The sequence below is a fragment of the Littorina saxatilis genome, linkage group LG6, assembly GCF_037325665.1.
Source record: "Littorina saxatilis isolate snail1 linkage group LG6, US_GU_Lsax_2.0, whole genome shotgun sequence".
Taxonomy (NCBI): Eukaryota; Metazoa; Mollusca; class Gastropoda; order Littorinimorpha; family Littorinidae; genus Littorina; species Littorina saxatilis.
Window position 1 is genome coordinate 1,272,957 of NC_090250.1, and position 20,439 is coordinate 1,293,395.

A 20,439-nucleotide genomic window follows, 5' to 3' on the forward strand; every position below is an offset into this window, starting at 1 on the left:
CATCTTGGTGGTCAACACCTTCGTCTTGGTAGTCATCGAAGTCGTCGACTATTTCATCACAGTCATCATACACTTCTGCTTCCTGTGCTTCCTCTTCGTCGGAATTTTGGAGATAGATGATTTCGTCGTTTTCATCTTCACCTCGCTTGTCCCCATCAACGGTATACGAGTTCAAGTCTCCTTCGTCAGACACACCATCCTCGTTGTCTTCGAGTGTTTCATCACCAATTTCCTCATCACTTGCATCCACTTCTTCGTCGTCGTCGTCTTTTTCTTTGTTTTGCGGGAAAACCCAGAACCCCATTTTCCCGTACTTTGAAGTCATGCTCTTCTCCTGCATAGTCTGGTTCTGCGACATGACTTGAAATTTCGCGATCATCTCTTGTTCCCACTTTCGTAGCTCCTCCTCCTTTCTTTGCAGCTCCATCTCTCTTCTGTCCAATTCTCGTTTCTGTATTTCCAGGCTTTCCTGGACTGCAGCGTCCATACGGGCGGACAAATCTTGCGCGTATTTCTTTGTGGAAGCTTCTCGTTTTGCAATTTCTTCCACTCTTCTGGCGCATTCGTCGTCAACTTTCTGTCCTACCATGGCGTATTTGGGACACTGGTACGGACGGTTTGCGTTTTGCGTTTTCAGTGTATTGGCTGCCGAGACTATCTGTTCTGCCTGTGGGGTATTGTAATCTGCTTTGTTGTCAATGACGACGTATCTATTGCCGCATTCGTTGAGGACTTTTTTCAGTTCTTTCGGAGCTCCGTTATTCAGCATGCTTGAGATCTCATGTCCGTGCAAATAGTCACCATGGGAAAAGACCACGATCATGTGATCTGTCACGTGTTCATCCAGGAGAGATTTCAGCCTCTCATAAGCGCCTTGTTCTTCTTCCGTATATCTTCCGACTTTGGTGACGTAGAGTATGACGTCAGGACCAGGGTGCATGGCGGTTACTGTCCCCATGAGAATGGAGGCAGTTTCTTCCTGTGTCATCTTGGTATCAAAAAGACCCGGAGAGTCGGTGACCTGTAAAATAACAACACCAAAGTTCTACAGACATGAACATAACAGGTCAACTTATAAGCGAAACAAAACAAACAAAATCATGCCAAAACATACGCTCAAAAATGACTCGACTCAAAAAACAAGATTGGAACGTTTAATTTATAAAACAAAACGTTACATTCACTGTTGTTCGACCAAGCGGTCTTTTAAGTGGACAGACTGACAAACACTTATGACACAAATAATATGTTTTCTTTGATAATTTCTCAGATAAGCTTAATTATTATCTGTATCATAAGTGTTTGTCGGTCTGTCTACTTCAAAGACCGCTGAGTCGAACTAAGGTAAAAGTAACGTTTCGTTTAGTCATAAATTCAACGTTCCAATAACACACAATTCTCGTGTTTTCATTCTAAATGTTGGAACGTGGGCAGTCTATCTGATTTAGGATTAATACACTCAAAAAAGTTCAGTTAAGACTGCAGTTCATTGTTCTTGCTGACTATCTAGATGATTTTTCTATCGCAATCATCTTTGCAGAAAATAAATATCGCTGAGGAGACAAAACAGAGCGTAAAGGGGGAGACAAAGGGGGGTGGGTTGGGGGGGGGGGTGTCGAGTGAGCGATCGAGAGAGACAGAAAGTCAGACACCAGACTGAGAGAGAGAGACTGAGAAATGGGGAGACAGACAGACAGAGATCGTCATACCTTCATGTTGACACCAAAGCGAGTCCTTTCATGAACCTGACATGTATCGGTCACAGACCCAAACTCCAGGCTGGAGTCGAATAGTTGTTCACCCAGGAGACTGTTTCCGGTGGAACTTTTCCCACTTCCGGTTTTGCCCACGATCAAAATGCTAAGCGAATCTCCTGTAACAACAGTCAATGTTATTAGATGAGATATTTTCTTGGACTATAAAAACTGGTTGGTTGGTTGGTTGGTTGGTTGGTTGGTTGGTTGGTTGGTTGCCTGGTATGGCGATTGCTTGGCTGATAGGTTGGTTGCTTGGTGGGTTGGTTGATACTTTCTTTCTTTCTTTCTTTATTTGGTGTTTAACGTCGTTTTCAACCACGAAGGTTATATCGCGACGGGTGGTTGATACTGCGGTAGGTTTATTCATCATGGTTTAAAGTTGCAGTGGTTGGTTGTTTGGTTTTGTGTGTTGTGTTTTTGGACTGGATTTTGATATAATGTCGTGTTTACTGCATGTTTTTGTAAGAAAATACATTGTGACATTATGTGAATCGCCTCGGGAAGAAAAATGCGTATATTTATCTCTAGTTATGAATACGACATGCACTCTCGAAAGGCAATGAGCACAGCAGACATGCGCACCTGAGTCAGTAATGGCATAGATTATATATTAGGTCCCTGGTAATGGGAATACATGAACCGGCAGCGGCCAAGTATTTCTCTGGCACTGACAATGCAAATCGAAACAAATCCCGGATAGACTGCTAACGTTCCAAAATTTAAAAAAAATTAAACTGAACAACAACATTAGAACGTTTCATTTTTGACACAAAAGAAACATTTTGTACTTGTGATTGTTTGGTTTTGTCTTATAATTAACCTTTCTTGTTGCTTTGTGTGTGTGTGTGTGTGTGTGAATGTGTGTATGTGTGTATGTGTGTGTGTGTGTGTGTGTGTGTGTGTGTGTGTGTGTGTGTGTGTGCGTGTGTGTGTTCGGTTCTTTATTCTGGCACTGAAAACATTTCTGATAAAGCGAACCCTTTATTGCCGTCGTTACAGCACAGATAAAATGCGTTGTGCGGCTATTGTTCTACACTGCAATACATAGCCTGTTGGCTCACAACGCTTTTACTCGCAACGCTTTTTTTCCCTGTGCCTGTGGCCTTGACAACCTTTGCTGGGAGCAACAGTAAATTAATATTGACACAGGGGGGTCATGCGGTGGGTTGTGCGAGGGAGGGGGTCTATGCAGAAGAGAGAGGATGGCGGGGGGGGGGGGGGGGAATTTATGGGGTAGTTGGATGGTACTCGGCTTGAACTTTCCTCGTCAGAAGACTATATACAAGAAAATTGGTTGATTAAAATCAACATGGCCGAAGCAGATGTGAGCTTGGGAACGACAGTTACGGTACACATGCACTCTTGTGCATCCGTGTGAACTCGTGGTACCTCTATACTATCGGGGATCCATTAAGGTTTTCGAGACTGAGTTTTATTTTTATTGAATTGGTCTCGCGGAATAGCCGATTCTAAAATTTGCATAGGTAAAACGATTGTTTTTTTGGTACAAGCCTCTGGAGTAAATTTTGTGATTAATGTTTTTGTGAACAAGAAACAATTGACAGGTGGCTTTATTTCATCTCCCTTTTTCCCTCCGCCGCGATGTAAAGTTGAATAGTTGAAGGTGACGTTAGGCACTAACTAAAGAAAGTGGGGCTGCCTGATACCCCTCGAGTTGAATGGGTTAATCTTGTGACACCGGTGCACAGGATGTGAACGCTAAAACTGTGCTTTTGCTTGGAATCTTTGAGGGAAGGAGACGTGTATTTGGTGCGGTGTGTTTTTAATGCCGTTGTGTGACATGTCTGTCATGGCCGGAAATCTTTCCGGGATGTGAGGATTCTTTTGCTGGTAGGTTAAAACAATTTTCTTTTTGTAAATGGGTAGGCGGTGGAAAGAATAGTATGTTGCTTGGGGGGAGGATTTATTTGAATGTTCAAGTAGATTGTTTTGTGAGTTGGAATGGTGGGGAAGATTTTTGTGTGTGAATGCTTTAGAAGACCGTCGTTTGAGAAAACGGTATTGTAGGCATGTTATTTGGTAGGAATGATGTGTTTTGTTGTTTAACGAGTTAGCTTGTGGTAGTTGAAATTGTTGATTTGTTTACGTATGCTTACGGCGTGCATTCTGTGGTTTGCAGGATGTCGGAGCGTGCGACGGGGTTCGGGTTTTAGTTATGTTTTTTCTGGTTTAGTTAGGTCTTTTCTTTTTAGTTAGGTCTGTTCTGGTTTGGTTAGGTCTTTTCTTTTTTAGTGGGTCGTAGATTTGTTTTTATAGACTAGGTTTTGTTAGTGAAGAGTAGTTAGATTTAGTGGAGAGATTTTGGTCAGATTTTGTTAGAGTTTTTGTAGATTTGGTTTTTTTTAAGAATTGTTTTTTTTAGGTTGTTTTTTTAGATTTCGTTTGTTTTAAATTAGAGTTTCATTGTGGTTTTTTTGGATTAAAGTTGAGAGTGAAGATTTAGAGTAGAGTGTAGTTTGGGGAAAGGATTTGGTGTGTTTTAAAGGGTATCTTTAGGGAAAGAATGTAGTTTTAGAATGAAGAGTGAGAATATTGTTTTGTTTTGAAGTTGTTTAGTCCTATATAGTGAAAGTGTTGTATTTGAAAATAAACCCCCGTTATCCCACATTTTCCCCATTTCATCGTATGGAATAAAAGAACCTGGGTAATATAACTTGTGTCGTCTGCTTTAGTGTTTGAGTTCAGTACGAAAGAGGAAAGTAGAAGGGCACACGGTTACATTTGGCGCTGCGGAGCAAGGGTGGGTAGGGGGTGTTACTGTTAGGGCTAGGATTAGAGTAGGTTAGGGGACCCCGTCGCACAGGGAGAGGATGGCAGGCATGCAGTCCGGACGCGGGCTGGTGTCGAGGAGACAGACGTGTGTGAAGTTGGAGGGAGTCCGGGCGTGACGTCGACGGATGCGGCTTTGTTGTCAACATTGCCATTTAGTTTGTTAATCCGGGGAAGAAAGGATTACAGTGATTAACATTTCTTTTTACTCTGTTAGTCCACAGAAGGACTTCAACGATTAACATTTCTTCGGACGTTTGTGAAAGACTGTTTGCACACCGTACAAAGAGACAGAGTTGGGGAGTGGACCAGCACTGGAAGAGTGTGTTTGATTATGTTGATTTGATATTATGACTGACATGTGTAGTTGTATGTTTGATTATGCTACATGGTGATGTGATGTGATTACTAACACTTTTGGTTGTGTTGTATGTATGCTGGGTGGTGTGGGTTTTTTCTTGGTTGCCAGTAAGAGCTTGGTTTAACTGGTACTACACACGTGTTGACAAGTTTCGAATAACCTTCTGGTTGAAGAAACGTAATACCAACACAGGTCAATGTTATAAATACCAACCTTTTAAAATACCAACATGGATGAATCTGATTTGGAATTTACTTCGGCCGCTGATTTTTCACAGACACCGTTGGGGCAGGGAAGGGGAAGGATTGTAAGAGAAGGAGGGGATTTGCGGAGAATGGCTACAGAGTTGAGTAGCATGAGGGAAAGTTTAGAGGCAAGATCCGCCCCGAAAGTTGTTGTTTCGAAACCCCCCAAAGTTAGGAAATTCTACGGAGATAGCAGAGAAGATGGAAGGTACTCTGTTAAGGATTTCATAGAAGAGATTGGTAGTGCTGTGAGGGATTTCGGGAGAGAAGAGCAGATTCACTATGTGACTCAGCATGTAGAGGGACTAGCCAGGGTTGAACTGAAGTCATGTGGTCAGTCATACAGCAGTATCGAAGACATTTTTGCAATCTTAGTGGATGCATTCGGCGACAAACGCCCATTACCAACTCTTATGGCATGTTTTGCTGAAAGGCGACAGGGAAGTCGAGAAACGGTCCGAGCGTATGCCAATGATTTATTCACACGCTTTAACGCGGTGAAAGCCAAACAAGAGGAATCGAGACGCGCTGTGTCCTCTGAAGACCTGCTTGTGGATCATTTTGTTGAAGGGATTCATGACAGATCGCTGGTCCTTGATTTGAGGAGGCACATACAAAACGGGTCGGTCTCATTTAGTGAACTGAGGAAATTGGCATTAGAATGGGAAGAAATACGTACTCCAGTCCCAAAGAACGCTACAGCCAATACAGTCGCGACTCATGACAATTCAGATTGTTTCGAAGAAGTCAGGAAGATGGCGAGTCGCCAAAAAGAGTTAGAACAGGAACTTGAGGCACTCAAGGTCGGGCTTTCAGAGAGACGACCTCCCAAATATAAGTTTACATCCGATGGAAAACCCATTTGTCTGAAATGTGGCAAGCCTGGTCACGTGATCAGATCATGTACTTGGAAAGGGTTAAACCAGTAACCGACTGTGTAAAGAGCCGTACACAGGACGGGGATGAAAAGGGCTCAGTTCCTTCTAGAATGGTGGGCGAACGACCTGTTGTTGTGGTAGAAATGGGAGGTGTGACGTTGGAAACGTTGTGGGATACCGGTTCACAAGTCACGATTATCAGTGAACATTGTTTTTACAAACATTTTAGCGAAGAACTGGTAAGAGACACTACACTTGTACGGTTGGTTGGAGCCAATGGGTTGGAGGTTCCCTACATAGGCTACACTATACTGGACGTTAAGGTTGGGGAACAAGTTATTCCCGAAAGGGTCATCCTTGTTCAAAAGGAAGTTTCTGATTCGGAGGGTTGCGAGCCGCGAGTCATACTCGGCATGAACGTCATCCGTGACGTGAGAGATCATGGGCCTGTGAATATTAGAGTGGCAGACATAACGGTAGACACTCCAGCTTGTGTGGGGTTGGTGAGGGTGCCAAAGGGCGGCATACACATGTCCGCTCGCTCAATTTCCACTGTTTGTTTGAGTGGAGGGTATGGAAAGAAGGTGACAGAACAGGGCGAGTACGTCATAGAGGCATTAGAGGGTCCAACCCGGGAGAAGTGTTTACTAGCCCAGACTCTGGTAAAGGGAAAAGGTCCGTGGAACGTCCAGATCGTTAATCTGAGTGATGAAGATGTCTTTTTGACAGAGCGAACTCCGGTTGGCACGGTTCATGCAGTTCATAGCGTTGTTTCGCCAGGGGTGAAGGCAGAGGAGATTGCTGGGAAGGTTGTGGTGTCGTGTGATACGATATCTGCAGAGAGTGATGTGTCAGACTTGAAGGTTCCCGAGAGTCTGTTGGGCGCAGCAAGTAATGAAGAGGAACGCAAACAGTTGCATGATTTGTATTGCGAGTTTCCAGAAACATGGGTCAAAGATGATCTGGATGTAGGTTATTCTGACTTAATTAAGCACAAAGTTCCTTTGCTGGACGATGTTCCAGTAAGTCAGACATACCGTCGCATTCCCCCAACACAACTTGAAGAGGTTAGAAAACACATTCAAGACTTGTTAGAGAAAGACATTATACAGCCCAGTACTAGCCCTTTTGCTTCGCCTATAGTTTTAGTGCGGAAGAAGAACGGAGAATTGCGCATGTGTGTGGACTATCGCAAGCTGAATGCGAAGACGAGACGTGATGCATTTCCACTGCCAAGGATTGACGAGTCTTTGGATGCATTGAAGGGAGCGAACTACTTTTCCACATTGGATCTTGCTTCAGGGTATCATCAGATAGCAATGGACGAGGAGGACAGACAAAAGACTGCTTTCATTACACCATTTGGGTTATTTGAGTTCAAGCGTATGCCATTCGGACTCTGTTCCGCTCCCGCTACTTTCCAACGACTCATGACAGCAGGGATGAATGACCTGATTTTCCAGATGCTGCTGGTGTACTTGGATGACATTCTGGTCTATAGTAAAACCTTCCAGGAACACATTGAGCGATTGAGAGCAGTGCTTTCTCGACTGAGAGAGCTTGGACTCAAACTGAACCCGGACAAGTGCAAGTTCTGTCGTACTTCAGTGCAGTATCTGGGCTACACCATTTCACAGGGTGGCATCGCGACTGACGCGGAGAAAATTAAAGCTGTTGAACAGTGGGCAGTTCCTCAGACGCTTAGGGAATTGAGAGCTTTCTTGGGATTTGCATCGTACTACCGCCGATTCGTGCTAGGGTTTGCACAGATGGCAGGGCCGTTGCATGCACTGGTCGGGAAGGTACATGAGGGTGTGAAGGGTAAACCCGGAGGGAAGACTGTTCGGTTGGGTGGAAAGTGGACGTTAGACTGTCAACAGGCTTTTGAAAAGCTGAAACTAGCTCTCATCAGTGCTCCAGTGTTGGGATACGCTGATTATAGTCTTCCATTTGTCTTGGAAACAGACGCAAGTTCAAAAGGTCTGGGGGCAGTGTTGTCTCAGACTCAGGAGGGAAGAAAGAGGGTTATAGCCTACGCAAGTCGAACACTTCGTCCATCAGAGAAAACATGCAGAACTATAGTTCCATGAAACTCGAACTGCTGGCTCTCAAGTGGGCTATCACCGAGAAGTTCCGTGGATATCTTCTGGGAGCTTCATTCGTGGCTTATACTGACAATAATCCTCTCAGCTACTTGAAGACTGCCAAACTAGGGGCTGTGGAACAACGTTGGGTGGCGCAGTTGGCTCTTTTCAATTTTGAGATCAAGTATCGTTCTGGGAAATCCAATGTGAACGCGGACGTCCTGTCAAGGAACCCATTTGAGAGTCCAGGTACGGACATCGAGGAAGAAGTGGTGGCGGCTTGTTCTGTCTCTGTAAACATGGGCCGGGATCAAGGGTTGGCAGCAACTGCACATGTGGGCATCGTTGCTGGGACTACAGATGAGTCGGGAAGAGAGCAGTTAGGGGCAACACACGCTCTACCGACGATTGAACCCGCAGATCTGCAAAGACTTCAGGGTGAAGATCCAGTCATTGGTCTTTTGTTACAACATTTGAAGAAAGGAACGAGACCGAGTATACAAGAGAAACGAGATTTGGGAAACTCAGCCATTGCTCTGTGTAGACAGTGGGATAAGCTCGTGGTGGAGAAAGATTTACTTTGCCGTAGAGTCACAGATCCAGTTAGCAACAAACCGTTGTTACAGATAGTTTTGCCAGAGTCTCTCCAGCGGCCGGTCTTTGAATCTGTGCATGGGACAGGTCATCAGGGAGCAGAACGTTGTTTGCGATTGTTGAGACAGCGCTGTTACTGGTCAGGAATGTTCGCCACAGTGGGAAAGTGGGTTCAGGAATGTGAGCGTTGCAGCTTTGCCAAACTGCCTTCAGTGCGAGCTACTGCTCCAATTGGACATTTGTTAGCTTCTCGGCCGCTTGAGGTTGTGGCTATGGACTTCACGCTTCTCGAAAAAGCGACGGATGGTAAGGAAAACGTGCTGGTATTGACAGATGTGTTTACAAAGTTTACGGTGGCAGTACCTACCCGCGATCAGAAAGCTGTTACTGTAGCAAAGGTTTTGACGAAAGAGTGGTTTCAGAAATTCGGCATCCCCATGAGACTTCACTCTGATCAGGGTCGAAACTTTGAAGGAGAGGTGATAAAAGAGCTCTGTATTCTCTACGGTGTGAAGAAATCTCGGACCACTGCGTACCATCCGCAGGGGAATGCTCAGTGTGAACGTTTCAACCGGACGATGCATAATCTTTTGAGCACCCTTACGGATCAGAAAAAGAAACGGTGGCCTGAATACCTTCAAGAGTTGGTGTATGTCTACAATGTAACGCCCCATTCTTCCACTGGATTTTCTCCATACGTTTTGTTGTTCGGTCAGGAACCGCGTTTACCGGTTGACTTTCTGTTGGGGATCGGTTTAGAAGAAGAAGGTGGTTTGCCGACCACTGAGTGGGTTCAAGTCCACCGAGAACGGTTGTTACAGGCACATCAACTGGCGAACCGGAATCTACAGCAAGCAGCACATGAGCGAAAGAGGCGCTTTGATAAGAAAGTCAGAGGAAAATCACTTCAGCTTGGTCAACGTGTCTTGTTGCGGGATCACGGTATGGGTAGACGCAAAATCCATGATGCATGGAAGTCAGAGATTTTTGTTGTGGTCGAAATACCCGATCAGGATGGTGGACCATATGTCATAAAACCTGAAAACGGAGGTGCGCCGTTCCGAGTAAATAGGGCAGAGATAAAAGAACATTTGACTCCTGTGCAACAAGCCCCTCGGGCATCCATTAGGTTGCCAGAATTTCAGTTTCAGAGACGTGAATCTAGTTCAGATAACACGGATGAGTCAAGTTCTGAAGATGAAGTTACAGGAAACGGGGTTAGATGGGCAAACAGTTCGTCTGGAAGACGAAGGGTAACTAACTATTCCCGTCAGCGTCCCCAGCGACAGGGTGCTGGGACGCATTCAAACTTGCATCATTTACCACGAGGACCGTCCGCTTCGGTTCAGTCGGTGGTGGTATCTGAGAATTTTATGCTGTCTCTAGTCGACAGGCTGCTCAAACGTACTGAGTAGAATGTAATTAGATTTTATAAATTCTATGCTGTCTCTAGTTGACAGATTACTCCAATAGATGGGGTAGGCTGTAATTAGATTTTATAAATTCTATGCTGTCTCTAGTTGACAGATTACTCCAATAGATGGAGTAAGATGTAGCTAGATTTTACAAGTTCTACGTTGTTTCTAGTCAATTGACTACTCAAACATATTGAGTGGGGTGTGACTAGATTTTAGATTTTGTATTCTTGAGATTAGTTGGTTACTGAACTTTAATTTGTTTGTGAATGGCGTCTCCAGCCTCGTACGCCTCAGGAGCAAGGCGTATGCTACCTGTAAGGGCTTAGATAACCTTTTTCTTCCTTTTTGCTCTCTGCTATCGTTTGGTTTGTCTTTACTGTCTTCTCCGCTCCCACTTTCTAATTCTCTTGGCTGCATTTGTTTAGGGATTCTTTGGTTTAAGTATGGCGTCTCCAGCCTCGTACGCCTCAGGAGCAAAGTATGCTACCTGTAAGGAATTAGATAACCTTTTTCTTCCTTTTTGCTCTCTGCTATCGTTTGGTTTGTCTTTACTGTCTTCTCCGCTCCCAGTTTCTAATTCTCTTGGCTGCACTTTTTAGGGATTCTTTGGTTTGAGTATGGCGTCTCCAGCCTCGTACGCCTCAGGAGCAAAGTATGCTACCTGTAAGGGATTAGATAACCTTTTTCTTCCTTTTTGCTCTCTGCTGTCATTTGGTTTGTCTTTACTGTCTTCTCCGCTCCCACTTTCTAATTCTCTTGGCTGCACTGTTTAGGGATTCTTTGGTTTGAGCATGGCGTCTCCAGCCTCGTACGCCTCAGGAGCAAAGTATGCTACCTGTAAGGGATTAGATAACCTTTTTCTTCCTTTTTGCTCTCTGCTATCGTTTGGTTTGTCTTTACTGTCTTCTCCGCTCCCACTTTCTAATTCTCTTGGCTGCATTGTTTAGGGATTCTTGGGTTTGTGTATGGCGTCTCCAGCCTCGTACGCCTCAGGAGCAAAGTATGCTACCTGTAAGGAATTAGATGACCTTTTTCTTCCTTTTTGCTCTCTGCTGTCATTTGGTTTGTCTTTACTGTCTTCTCCGCTCCCACTTTCTAATTCTCTTGACTGCATTTTTTAGGGATTCTTTGGTTTAAGCATGGCGTCTCCAGCCTCGTACGCCTCAGGAGCAAGGTATGCTACCTGTAAGGAATTAGAGGACCTTTTTCTACCTTTTTGCTCTCTGCTGTCGTTTGGTTTGTCTTTACTGTTTTCTCCGCTCTCACTTTTACTGTCTCCTCTGCTCTCGCTTTCTATTTTCTTGGTGGTATTTTTTAGAATTTGAGTTCTGGTGCTTATTGATGTCTTTGTTTGAAGACAGTGTGTATACTGGTTTTGTTTATTAGAATTAATATTAGTGGATTTTTGAAGTAGATTCTGAAGGATTGTATGGTTGCCTATGAATACTCCTGTTGAATGCTTTAATTGTGATGAGTGACATTGGGTTATTGCTGATTTTTAACTAAAGGTTTGATATTCTGGGTGAGTTTTAAGGACTTCCAGCTTTTTCATTGCCTTGGCAAGTGGTCATTTTGTTAGTTGATTAGAAGATTGTGTTGCCAAGTACAGTTGGGATACAAAGAGGGGACATGCATTGATAAATCGTAAAGGTTGTCAGTATTTTGTTCTGATGTATGCTCAAGAGAGATCAGATGCTTTGATAAATCGTAAAGATTGTCAACATTTTGTTCTGATGTATGCTCAAGAGAGATAAAATATTTGATAAGTCGTAAAGATTATCATTATTGGTTATCTGGCAAGTGGTGAACATAATTCTTTGTAAAGTGAACCATGGAACTGCCTCTGTTAAAGATGAGTTGTGATTTTTTTGTCAACTTGTGTGAGTTGGATGTCGACAGGAGATAGGATTATTGGCACTGGAAGGATTATGTGAAATTTGTATTTCAGAACCTATTAGTTTTAGAGAAATATTGTATTAGTCAGTTGATGATTGTTTTTGTGTGAAAGTTTTTGAAATGATTTGAGGATGGAGAATATTATGTTTTTGGGAGGTTAAATATTTTTTTGAATTTTTCTGATTCTGGCATGTCGCCAGGAGACGACAGTCTAAGTTGGGGAGGATGTGAGCTTGGGAACGACAGTTACGGTACACATGCACTCTTGTGCATCCGTGTGAACTCGTGGTACCTCTATACTATCGGGGATCCATTAAGGTTTCCGAGACTGAGTTTCATTTCTATTGAATTGGTCTCGCGGAATAGCCGATTCTAAAATTTGCATAGGTAAAACGATCGTTTTTTTAGTACAAGCCTCTGGAGTAAATTTTGTGATTAATGTTTTTGTGAACAAGAAACAATTGACAGGTGGCTTTATTCCATCTCCTTTTTTCCCTCCGCCGCGATGTAAAGTTGAATAGTTGAAGGTGACGTTAGGCACTAACTAAAGAAAGTGGGGCTGCCTGACACCCCTCGAGTTGAATGGGTTAATTTTGTGACACCGGCGTACAGGATGTGGACGCTAAAATTGTGCTTTTGCTTGGAATCTTTGAGGGAAGAAGATGTGTATTTGGTGCGGCGTGTTTTTGATGCCGTTGTGTGACATGTCTGTCATGGCCGGAAATCTTTCCAGGATGTGAGGATTCTTTTGCTGGTAGGTTAAAACAATTTTCTTTCTGTAAATGGGTAGGCGGTGAAAAGAATAGTATGCTGCTTGGGGGGAGGATTTATTTGAATGTTCAAGTAGATTGTTTTGTGAGTTGGAATGGTTGGGAAGATTTTTGTGTGTGAATGCTTTAGAAGACCGTCGTTTGAGAAAACGGTATTGTAGGCATGTTATTTGATAGGAATGATGTGTTTTGTTGTTTAACGAGTTAGCTTGTGGTAGTTGAAATTGTTGATTTGTTTACGTATGCTTACGGCGTGCATTCTGTGGTTTGCAGGATGTCGGAGCGTGCGACGGGGTTCGGGTTTTAGTTATGTTTTTTTCTGGTTTAGTTAGGTCTTTTCTTTTTAGTTAGGTCTGTTCTGGTTTGGTTAGGTCTTTTCTTTTTTAGTGGGTTGTAGATTTGTTTTTATAGACTAGGTTTTGTTAGTGAAGAGTAGTTAGATTTAGTGGAGAGATTTTGGTCAGATTTTGTTAGAGTTTTTGTAGATTTGGTTTTTTTTAAAGAATTGTTTTTAGGTTGTTTTTTAGATTTCGTTTGTTTTAAATTAGAGTTTCATTGTGTTTTTTTAGATTAAAGTTGAGAGTGAAGATTTAGAGTAGAGTGTAGTTTGGGGAAAGGATTTGGTGTGTTTTAAAGGGTATCTTTTAGGGAAAGAATGTAGTTTTAGAATGAAGAGTGAGAGTATTGGGTTTTTTTGAAGTTGTTTAGTCCTATACAGTGAAAGTGTTGTATTTGAAGATAAACCCCCGTTATCCCACATTTTCCCCATTTCATCGTATGGAATAAAAGAACCTGGGTAATATAACTTGTGTCGTCTGTTTTAGTGTTTGAGTTCAGTATGAAAGAGGGAAGTAGAAGGGCACACGGTTACACAATGTTTTCATAAAAGAAGCGGTATTGTACGGGCACAATCATGTTGTATTTGGGTTACATGTCAGTGTTGCAGAGTATTTGAAAATACGTAGGCATAAAAACATGCAAAGAAGAGTGATAAGTCACTGTTGTGAATATAGTCAAGTGGATAAATTGATTACTTATGTATCACACTAGTTTTACTGCTGCAGCAATCCCTCTCATGAACGGACACCCTGGGGCCAGTCACAGTGCAAACCTGTCCGTACATTGCAGGTAGCCGGTCACGGGAGAGGCCCCCCCCCATCACACACACTCAGACTGACACACTGACGGACTGAGTGAGTCTTTGCTACTGGTGAACGAGCTCTACTTGTACTAAAACCATAAGGTCGAACTACTACAACGTGACTTATAACTGAAAGGAAAAAAAACTGTCCTGTAAAAATGACGTTAAATCAACGGTGTCAGAAAAAGAGAGATAAAAGAAATCCTCAAATTCCTGAGGATACAGGCACCCCATGAAAGCAGCCACGAACATACTCACAGAGGCACACATGCTTGTGCAGATACTTTGCAAAAGTATGAATTGAAAACCTGCATGTCGTAATTTATTTTTTTCAGGCTTCATTGAATACTTGAGGCAGTGACTTTTCCCTGTCCAGTTTCCTCTTTCGTCTCTCTTACCCCTCTCTTACCCACTCCCCCCCCCCCCCTTTTCCCCTCCCCGGCCACTCCCTTTTCCCAGCCCCGATACACAAACTTCTAATCTGCAAGGCAGAGTACACATTTTCGAAAAGGAAGACTACTCCTCTTCAATTTTATCCAGAGATCTTCCAGCTGTCTCCACCATGAGCCAAGTGGTCGAGTCTTATACCCCCATTCCACACAACCGTTCTAGGTCCCGTTCCCGTACCGACCAAGGAACGGTGCGGGCACGGGAGGGATCGGGAGAGAACCGCAATGGAACGTAAATGATCGTTAACAGAACTGCTTTGAACGGTAGGGTCGGTTGGGACGGTTGAGTTTGGGCTTCATGTTCAAATGTTTAGCCGTTCCCCTCCCGATTAGAATGAACGGTAATGGAACCTCAACCCATCGGTAACGGAACGCTTGGATCGTTAAAGGAACTTAAAACAACGGTAACGCAACGGTAGCGCTCTCACACACTGAGTTGTCATACCCACATTCCACACATCCGTTCTAGGTCCCGTTCCCGTACCGACCAAGGACGGCTGCCACTATGGTCAGACTGACGCTGCTCAAAGATGCAAAAAACGGCTGTTTGCGCAGCGTTCCATTGTTGTGGCAGCCGTCCTTGGTAGGTACGGGAACGGGACCTAAAACGGTTGTGTGGAATGGGGGTATAACTTTTGACACCGACAAATCTATGAGGTAACCGTCTCAATGGTCCAGGCTCAGGAAACAAAGAGTATAATTATATGGCTTTGCTAATCTTCTCAATGAATGAGGTAATACACGGCAGCTGTCATTAGCCACCGCACTAGTTTTGGACTCAACCATCAGCTGGTATGTATAACATGACACACCGTGAAGCTGTGTACTGATCATGTCAACTCTGTGACTCGGCCTGGGGCGATTGTAGCTTCCCTTCTTCGTGTCCGATAGACAAGGACAATAAATAGTAGAGCCAGGGACCTATATTCTAATATAGGTCTATGGTAGAGCATAGTGCAATTTTGTGTTGGCATCTTCTCCACTGAAAGCAAGAACCCAAAGACTGAAGACCAAAGTGCTTACCCCACTTCTGACCCGAATCACCCCCCTCCTGCTGGGTACACGTGCACTCAAGTTAACACAAGACTGACACCTCTGCTTTGACCTGTGTGCCAGGAGTCGGATGGAGAGAGAGACTGAGAGAGAGTGAGGAGAGAGAGAGAGACACACACACACACACACACACAGAGGCGGAGAGACTCAGAGGGAGACACAGACAAAGACATACATACAGAGAGAGAGAAAGAGAGAGAGAGAGAGACAGACAGATAGACAGAGAGTGACTCGAGACGGAGAAACAGATAAATGAACACCGGGTGAGAGGAACTGAATGACTCCAGAGAGAGAGCGCATGAGACCGAGAGAGAGACAAAGAGAGAGAAAGAGATTGGGAGAGAGACAGATACACACACAGACACTAAGGCAGAGCGAGGGAGAGACAGTCTTGCATGGAGTGTACGTGACAGACAGAATCAGAATCAGAATCAGAATCAGAATTTACAGAGCCTATTGACACATACAAGATACATAAGTACAGGGAAAAAAACAGCAATATAACATAACATACATGTAATACAAAACCAAGTGGAACAGGGTGAACAAAGAGGACCTGAAGATGAGCATAGGTTATTGAGGACAGTCGGAAGACGCATTGCATATGCGTAGTTGAAAACAATCGTACACATATTTTGTCAATTGCCTTTGGATGTCGCTGCCAGTAAACAAAGAACTGACTCTTATTATGGGGGCGAGGACGCCCCCATTCTATACGGATAGTTTCGAGGTTGACCATGGGCAGCGCCATTTTGTTGTGAAATACGTCATCAGTTTGTGTACACAGGAAGTTGTGACATCCGTCACCCTATGGGAGGGGTGGAGGCAACATTGTTCATCTGTAGAAAGTTGTGAAATCCGTCACCCTATGGGAGGAGTGAAGTCAAAATTGGTGAGTCATCACAGAGTTTGTGTAACACAGGAAGTTGTGAAATACGTCACCCTATGGGAGGGGTGACGGCAAAATCGCAAAAACATGATAGGTCGCATTGTGCAGGGTCAACTGCAACAAACTCAAACCGAGCCGTTCATACCTACTTGTATTTGAGCGACTTATATACCGACATTTTTATTTCTTATTTTCAGCACAGGTGTAGGAAAAATCATGAACCAAAATGTTATTTATTTTCTAATTTAACATTGTTTTTACAAATATGACCATGGTCTTTTAAACATACAGTGACATTAAACATTGTTATGTTAAAAAATAAAAAAAAAATAAAAAAAAGCTTTTGTGCACAAATCAGAAAATACATTGTACATTTTACCTACAGGCCAAACCGTGAGTGTCTGTGGCAAAGCCCGACCCAGGAAATTGCACTGATTTTATATTTAGATCAGAGGGAAATTGTCAAGAACAGGCGCTTGCATTTGGATGTGTCCAATGATAGTAGGTTTGGTTGTGATCAATCAGAATAATGTAGGAATAAAAATGTATGACAGTTTAGTATGATGACATGTAATTCACATATGCTGAAATATGATATTATACATCATGTAATATTATTATGGCTGTTGCCATGACCATGAAACCCAACAAAGGTTTAATGTAATGTAATTCAAAATACCAAAACCGAGCACCTATTAATCTCGTCTTTGCGCGTGAAGATTGAGGCCGTCTGCCAGTAGCGGTTAGGTCATACAGTGGAACCCCTCTCTAGCGACCTTTAAAATGTTGACAAAAATCGGTCCTTATGGAGGGGGGTCCTTACAGAGGGAGGGGGGCGGAGTCAGGGGGCCACAAAGAAAGTCAGATTTTCTTAAAAAAAGAAAACAGAGAAGTTTGAGTTGCTGACGACCGTTCCCTCTGAAAGCAAACTGCTTCGATTTCATGTTTGTCCTTGGTGTCCACCAGTTCTGGTGCATGTACTACCCTGGCCAAGTTTCCTCTCAAGACATCAAAGAGACCGCCTCTGGGCGAACCACCTCTCATAGCTAAAACTGGGTCAATGACCCCTGGGAAGAAGGTCAGTGTCTATAAAATTTTACTCCTAGGCCTGCGGCCAGGGGGGGGGGAGTATACCGGTACCATTTGAGAATCAGACCAAATGAGAATTGAACCATTTGAGAACATCCTTTTTTTTCAATCACTACATCGAAGGCCTGCGGCCCGGGGTTCACATGGGTTGGTTTGTTTGTTTGTTTCAAACCCACACCCATATACACACATTTCCCATTTAAACCATTTGTCGGCCCCCTGTCGATATTTATCGACTAAGTTCCTTGTTTCATCACTGCCGGTGGGAAGTATTCAGTAATAACTGTTGCCTGAGATGAGCATACATTGTACATGAATCAAGGAAGTGAAGTTCATCCTCCACCACTCCACAGTTTCTGCATAGTCTTTCCTCCCTTGGTGTTCCCGTGTATCTGCCCTTTTCGATTTCTAAGTCATGGGCACTTATACGTAGTTTGCTCATAGCCTGTCTGTGTTCTCAGTGTGTTAGCAAAAGATAGGGTTGTAGAGAGTAGTCGTGTGACACTCCCTTGTAAAACTGTAGTTTAGAGGAGTTTCCTTCTTTTTTTGTCCTCCAGAGCCTGACAAATTGAGTTTCTACATGTTTTGTTAGCGCGTGTTTCAGTCTTGCCGGGTGTATTGTGCTTTGGTTTTGCCACACGTGTTTGAAGCCTGAGGAAGTCAGGAACTCGCGTACAAATAAGAGCCATTTATTTTCCTCTTTATGTTCTTGTGAGAGAAGGCTTGAGTAAGTTTGCCTAAGAAGCCCATGTTGGTCAGATTCCATGATGTGTAACCAAAATGATATGATCTGTCCCAAAAAGCAGTGTGTGTTGCTATAAACAAACAGACGAGGTGCAGCTCATTTCCGAAACAGCGCAAACTGATGGGACAACAGTGGCAAAAGCGCAGCTCATTTCCGGAACAGCACAGACGACAAAGTTGGTTTCAACAAAATGGAAGCCGCCAGTTGGTTTCAATCCCCCCCCCCCCCCCCCCCCCCCCCCCCCCCCGCGCGGGTTAGGGGGAAGAATTCACCCGATGCTCCCCAGCATATCGAAAGAGGCGACTAACGGATTCTGTTTCTCCTTTTACCCTTGTTAAGTGTTTCTTGTATAGAATATAGTCAATGTTTGTAAAGATTTTAGTCAAGCAGTAGGGCCTATGTAAGAAATGTTGTTGTTGTTGTTGTTGTTGTTGCAAACACACATACACACGCACTCACACACAAACAAATACATCACACACACACACACACACACACACACACACACACACACACACACACACACTGACTGTGACAATGCCAAACTGGCCCGGCGTGTACGCCGCATACAGCCTGACTGACGGGTGTATACACACATTTACTAGGGCAACTGACAAGAGACCGGGCAGAGGAAAACGAAAAAGGCAAACACGGGTGTATCGGCAAAGACAGAGAAAAACAGAAAACGAGAGAGAGAGAGAGAGAGAGAGAGAGAGAGAGAGAGTCAGTATAATTGCCCTTACCTCCGGTAGATGAGGAGAACGTCGCCATATTTGACTCAGTGTTTATTGGTCAAGGCACTGGCCGGGCACGAGAAATTAGGTCAATCTCACTCGTTGGAGAGCATAATCAAAATGAAAAATAATTGTTCTGTATTTTAAGGTCCATAACATGTAGTCAGCTTCAATAAAACTGACTTGTCAGTTTTCGCAGTGCGTAGACCTGGCTGTTTCTACCTCTCTGGGCGATCGGTACGGGAATTCCCGATTTCCCGATACTTGAAGCAAAGCCTTGCCAAAGATCTTCTGCTACGCTAAAGTGCACGTAGTCTCTGGCAAAGCGGCGTTTGGCATGGCCCCGCCCCCCCTCTCTCTCTCTCTCTCTCTCTCTCTCTCTCTCTCTCTCTCTCTCTCTCTCTCTCTGTCTCTCTCTCTCTCTCTCTCTCTCTCAATTCTCTTCATCGCCGTGCTGCAAAACTAATTCTGCATGAGTCAAATAAGCCAACAGATGATACATTAAAGCTCCTTAATTTCCTTCCCTTGAAAGATCAGTTGACGCTAAACAAGGCTGTCTTTATGTACAAAGTAATTAACAATAATGTTCCTGGATATTTAAAATCACATTTCAGACATGCCACAAAAAGATATGGGTCCCAGAACCTGATTCCCCCCATCCCTCGTCTAGACTTGTATAAGTCAAGTTTAGCCTTCTCAGGAGCGTCTCTATGGAATTCCATACCCCTACCCCTCCGAAATGCCTCTTCTGTGAAAACGTTTAGGCGCCAGTTTCATTCCCGCTTAATGGGTAAATAGAACACTTTTCATGTCTGATATTTTAGTGCTTTTTACATTTAGTCAAGTTATGTTTGTATTTTGATTTGTTCTTTATGTGTATGTATTGATAATGATATACATGCGAATGATTGGGACAATTCCTCCCCACAATTGTTTTCTCCCTTTTGTTATTAGTTGTTTTGGATGTTTATATGCAATGCATTATTGCAACTATGCTGCAATTTCCACCCTATATTGTTTTTCCCATTTTTGAATGTGTATACAAAACCATAACCCCTTTCTTATTACTATTTACATTATGTACGTCTGTAAGTAACAATAACCTTGTCAATTTTACTATCTATATTATGTGCGTCTGTATTAAGTGTTTGTATAAGGGACAGGTTGTAAGATTAGGCTTTGCCTAAAACCTCTATCCTTTGGTAATAAAGTTCAGTTTCAGTTTCAGTTTCAGTTTCTCTCTCTCTCTCACTTTCTCACTTTCTCTCTCCCTCTCTCTTGTCTCTCTCTCTATCTTCTCTCTCAGTCCATCTTCACCTCTTAGTCAGTCTCTCTCTCTCTCTCTCTCTCTCTCTCTCTCTCTCTCTCTCTCTCTCTCTCTCTCTCTCTCTCTTTCTCGCTTCTACATAATGCGCTTCATGTAGGCCTACATAAACTTATATGTTCTACCATTAAATGTTTTTATGATTGTAACCTTTTTTTTCCTTTTTTTTCCCCTAGTCATAGTTATAGTAAAATAGTTTAGTCCTTCTTTAGGGCGACGGCC

At 43.5% G+C, this 20,439-nt stretch overlaps 1 protein-coding gene across 2 annotated transcripts in view; it reads right to left on the minus strand.

The window, feature by feature from the left end:
* The window catches only part of LOC138968238 (uncharacterized), a 20,185-nt gene extending 1,063 nt beyond the window's left edge, over window positions 1-19,122 (minus strand). Inside the window, exons 1-3 of one of the 2 annotated variants that reach the window (XM_070340788.1) lie at window positions 18,903-19,122; window positions 1,710-1,873; window positions 1-1,021 (exon numbers count right to left, since the gene is read on the minus strand). The exon at window positions 1-1,021 is cut by the window's left edge and continues 1,063 nt beyond it. In XM_070340788.1, coding sequence (XP_070196889.1) covers window positions 1-1,021; window positions 1,710-1,873; window positions 18,903-18,930 — 1,213 coding nt within the window. In that variant the 5' untranslated portion in view covers window positions 18,931-19,122. Of the gene's footprint in view, window positions 1,022-1,709; window positions 1,874-15,195; window positions 15,291-18,902 lie in introns of those variants that run through there. The other variant, XM_070340789.1, reaches the window with a different exon arrangement.
* Between the last annotated feature and the right edge of the window lie 1,317 nt (window positions 19,123-20,439).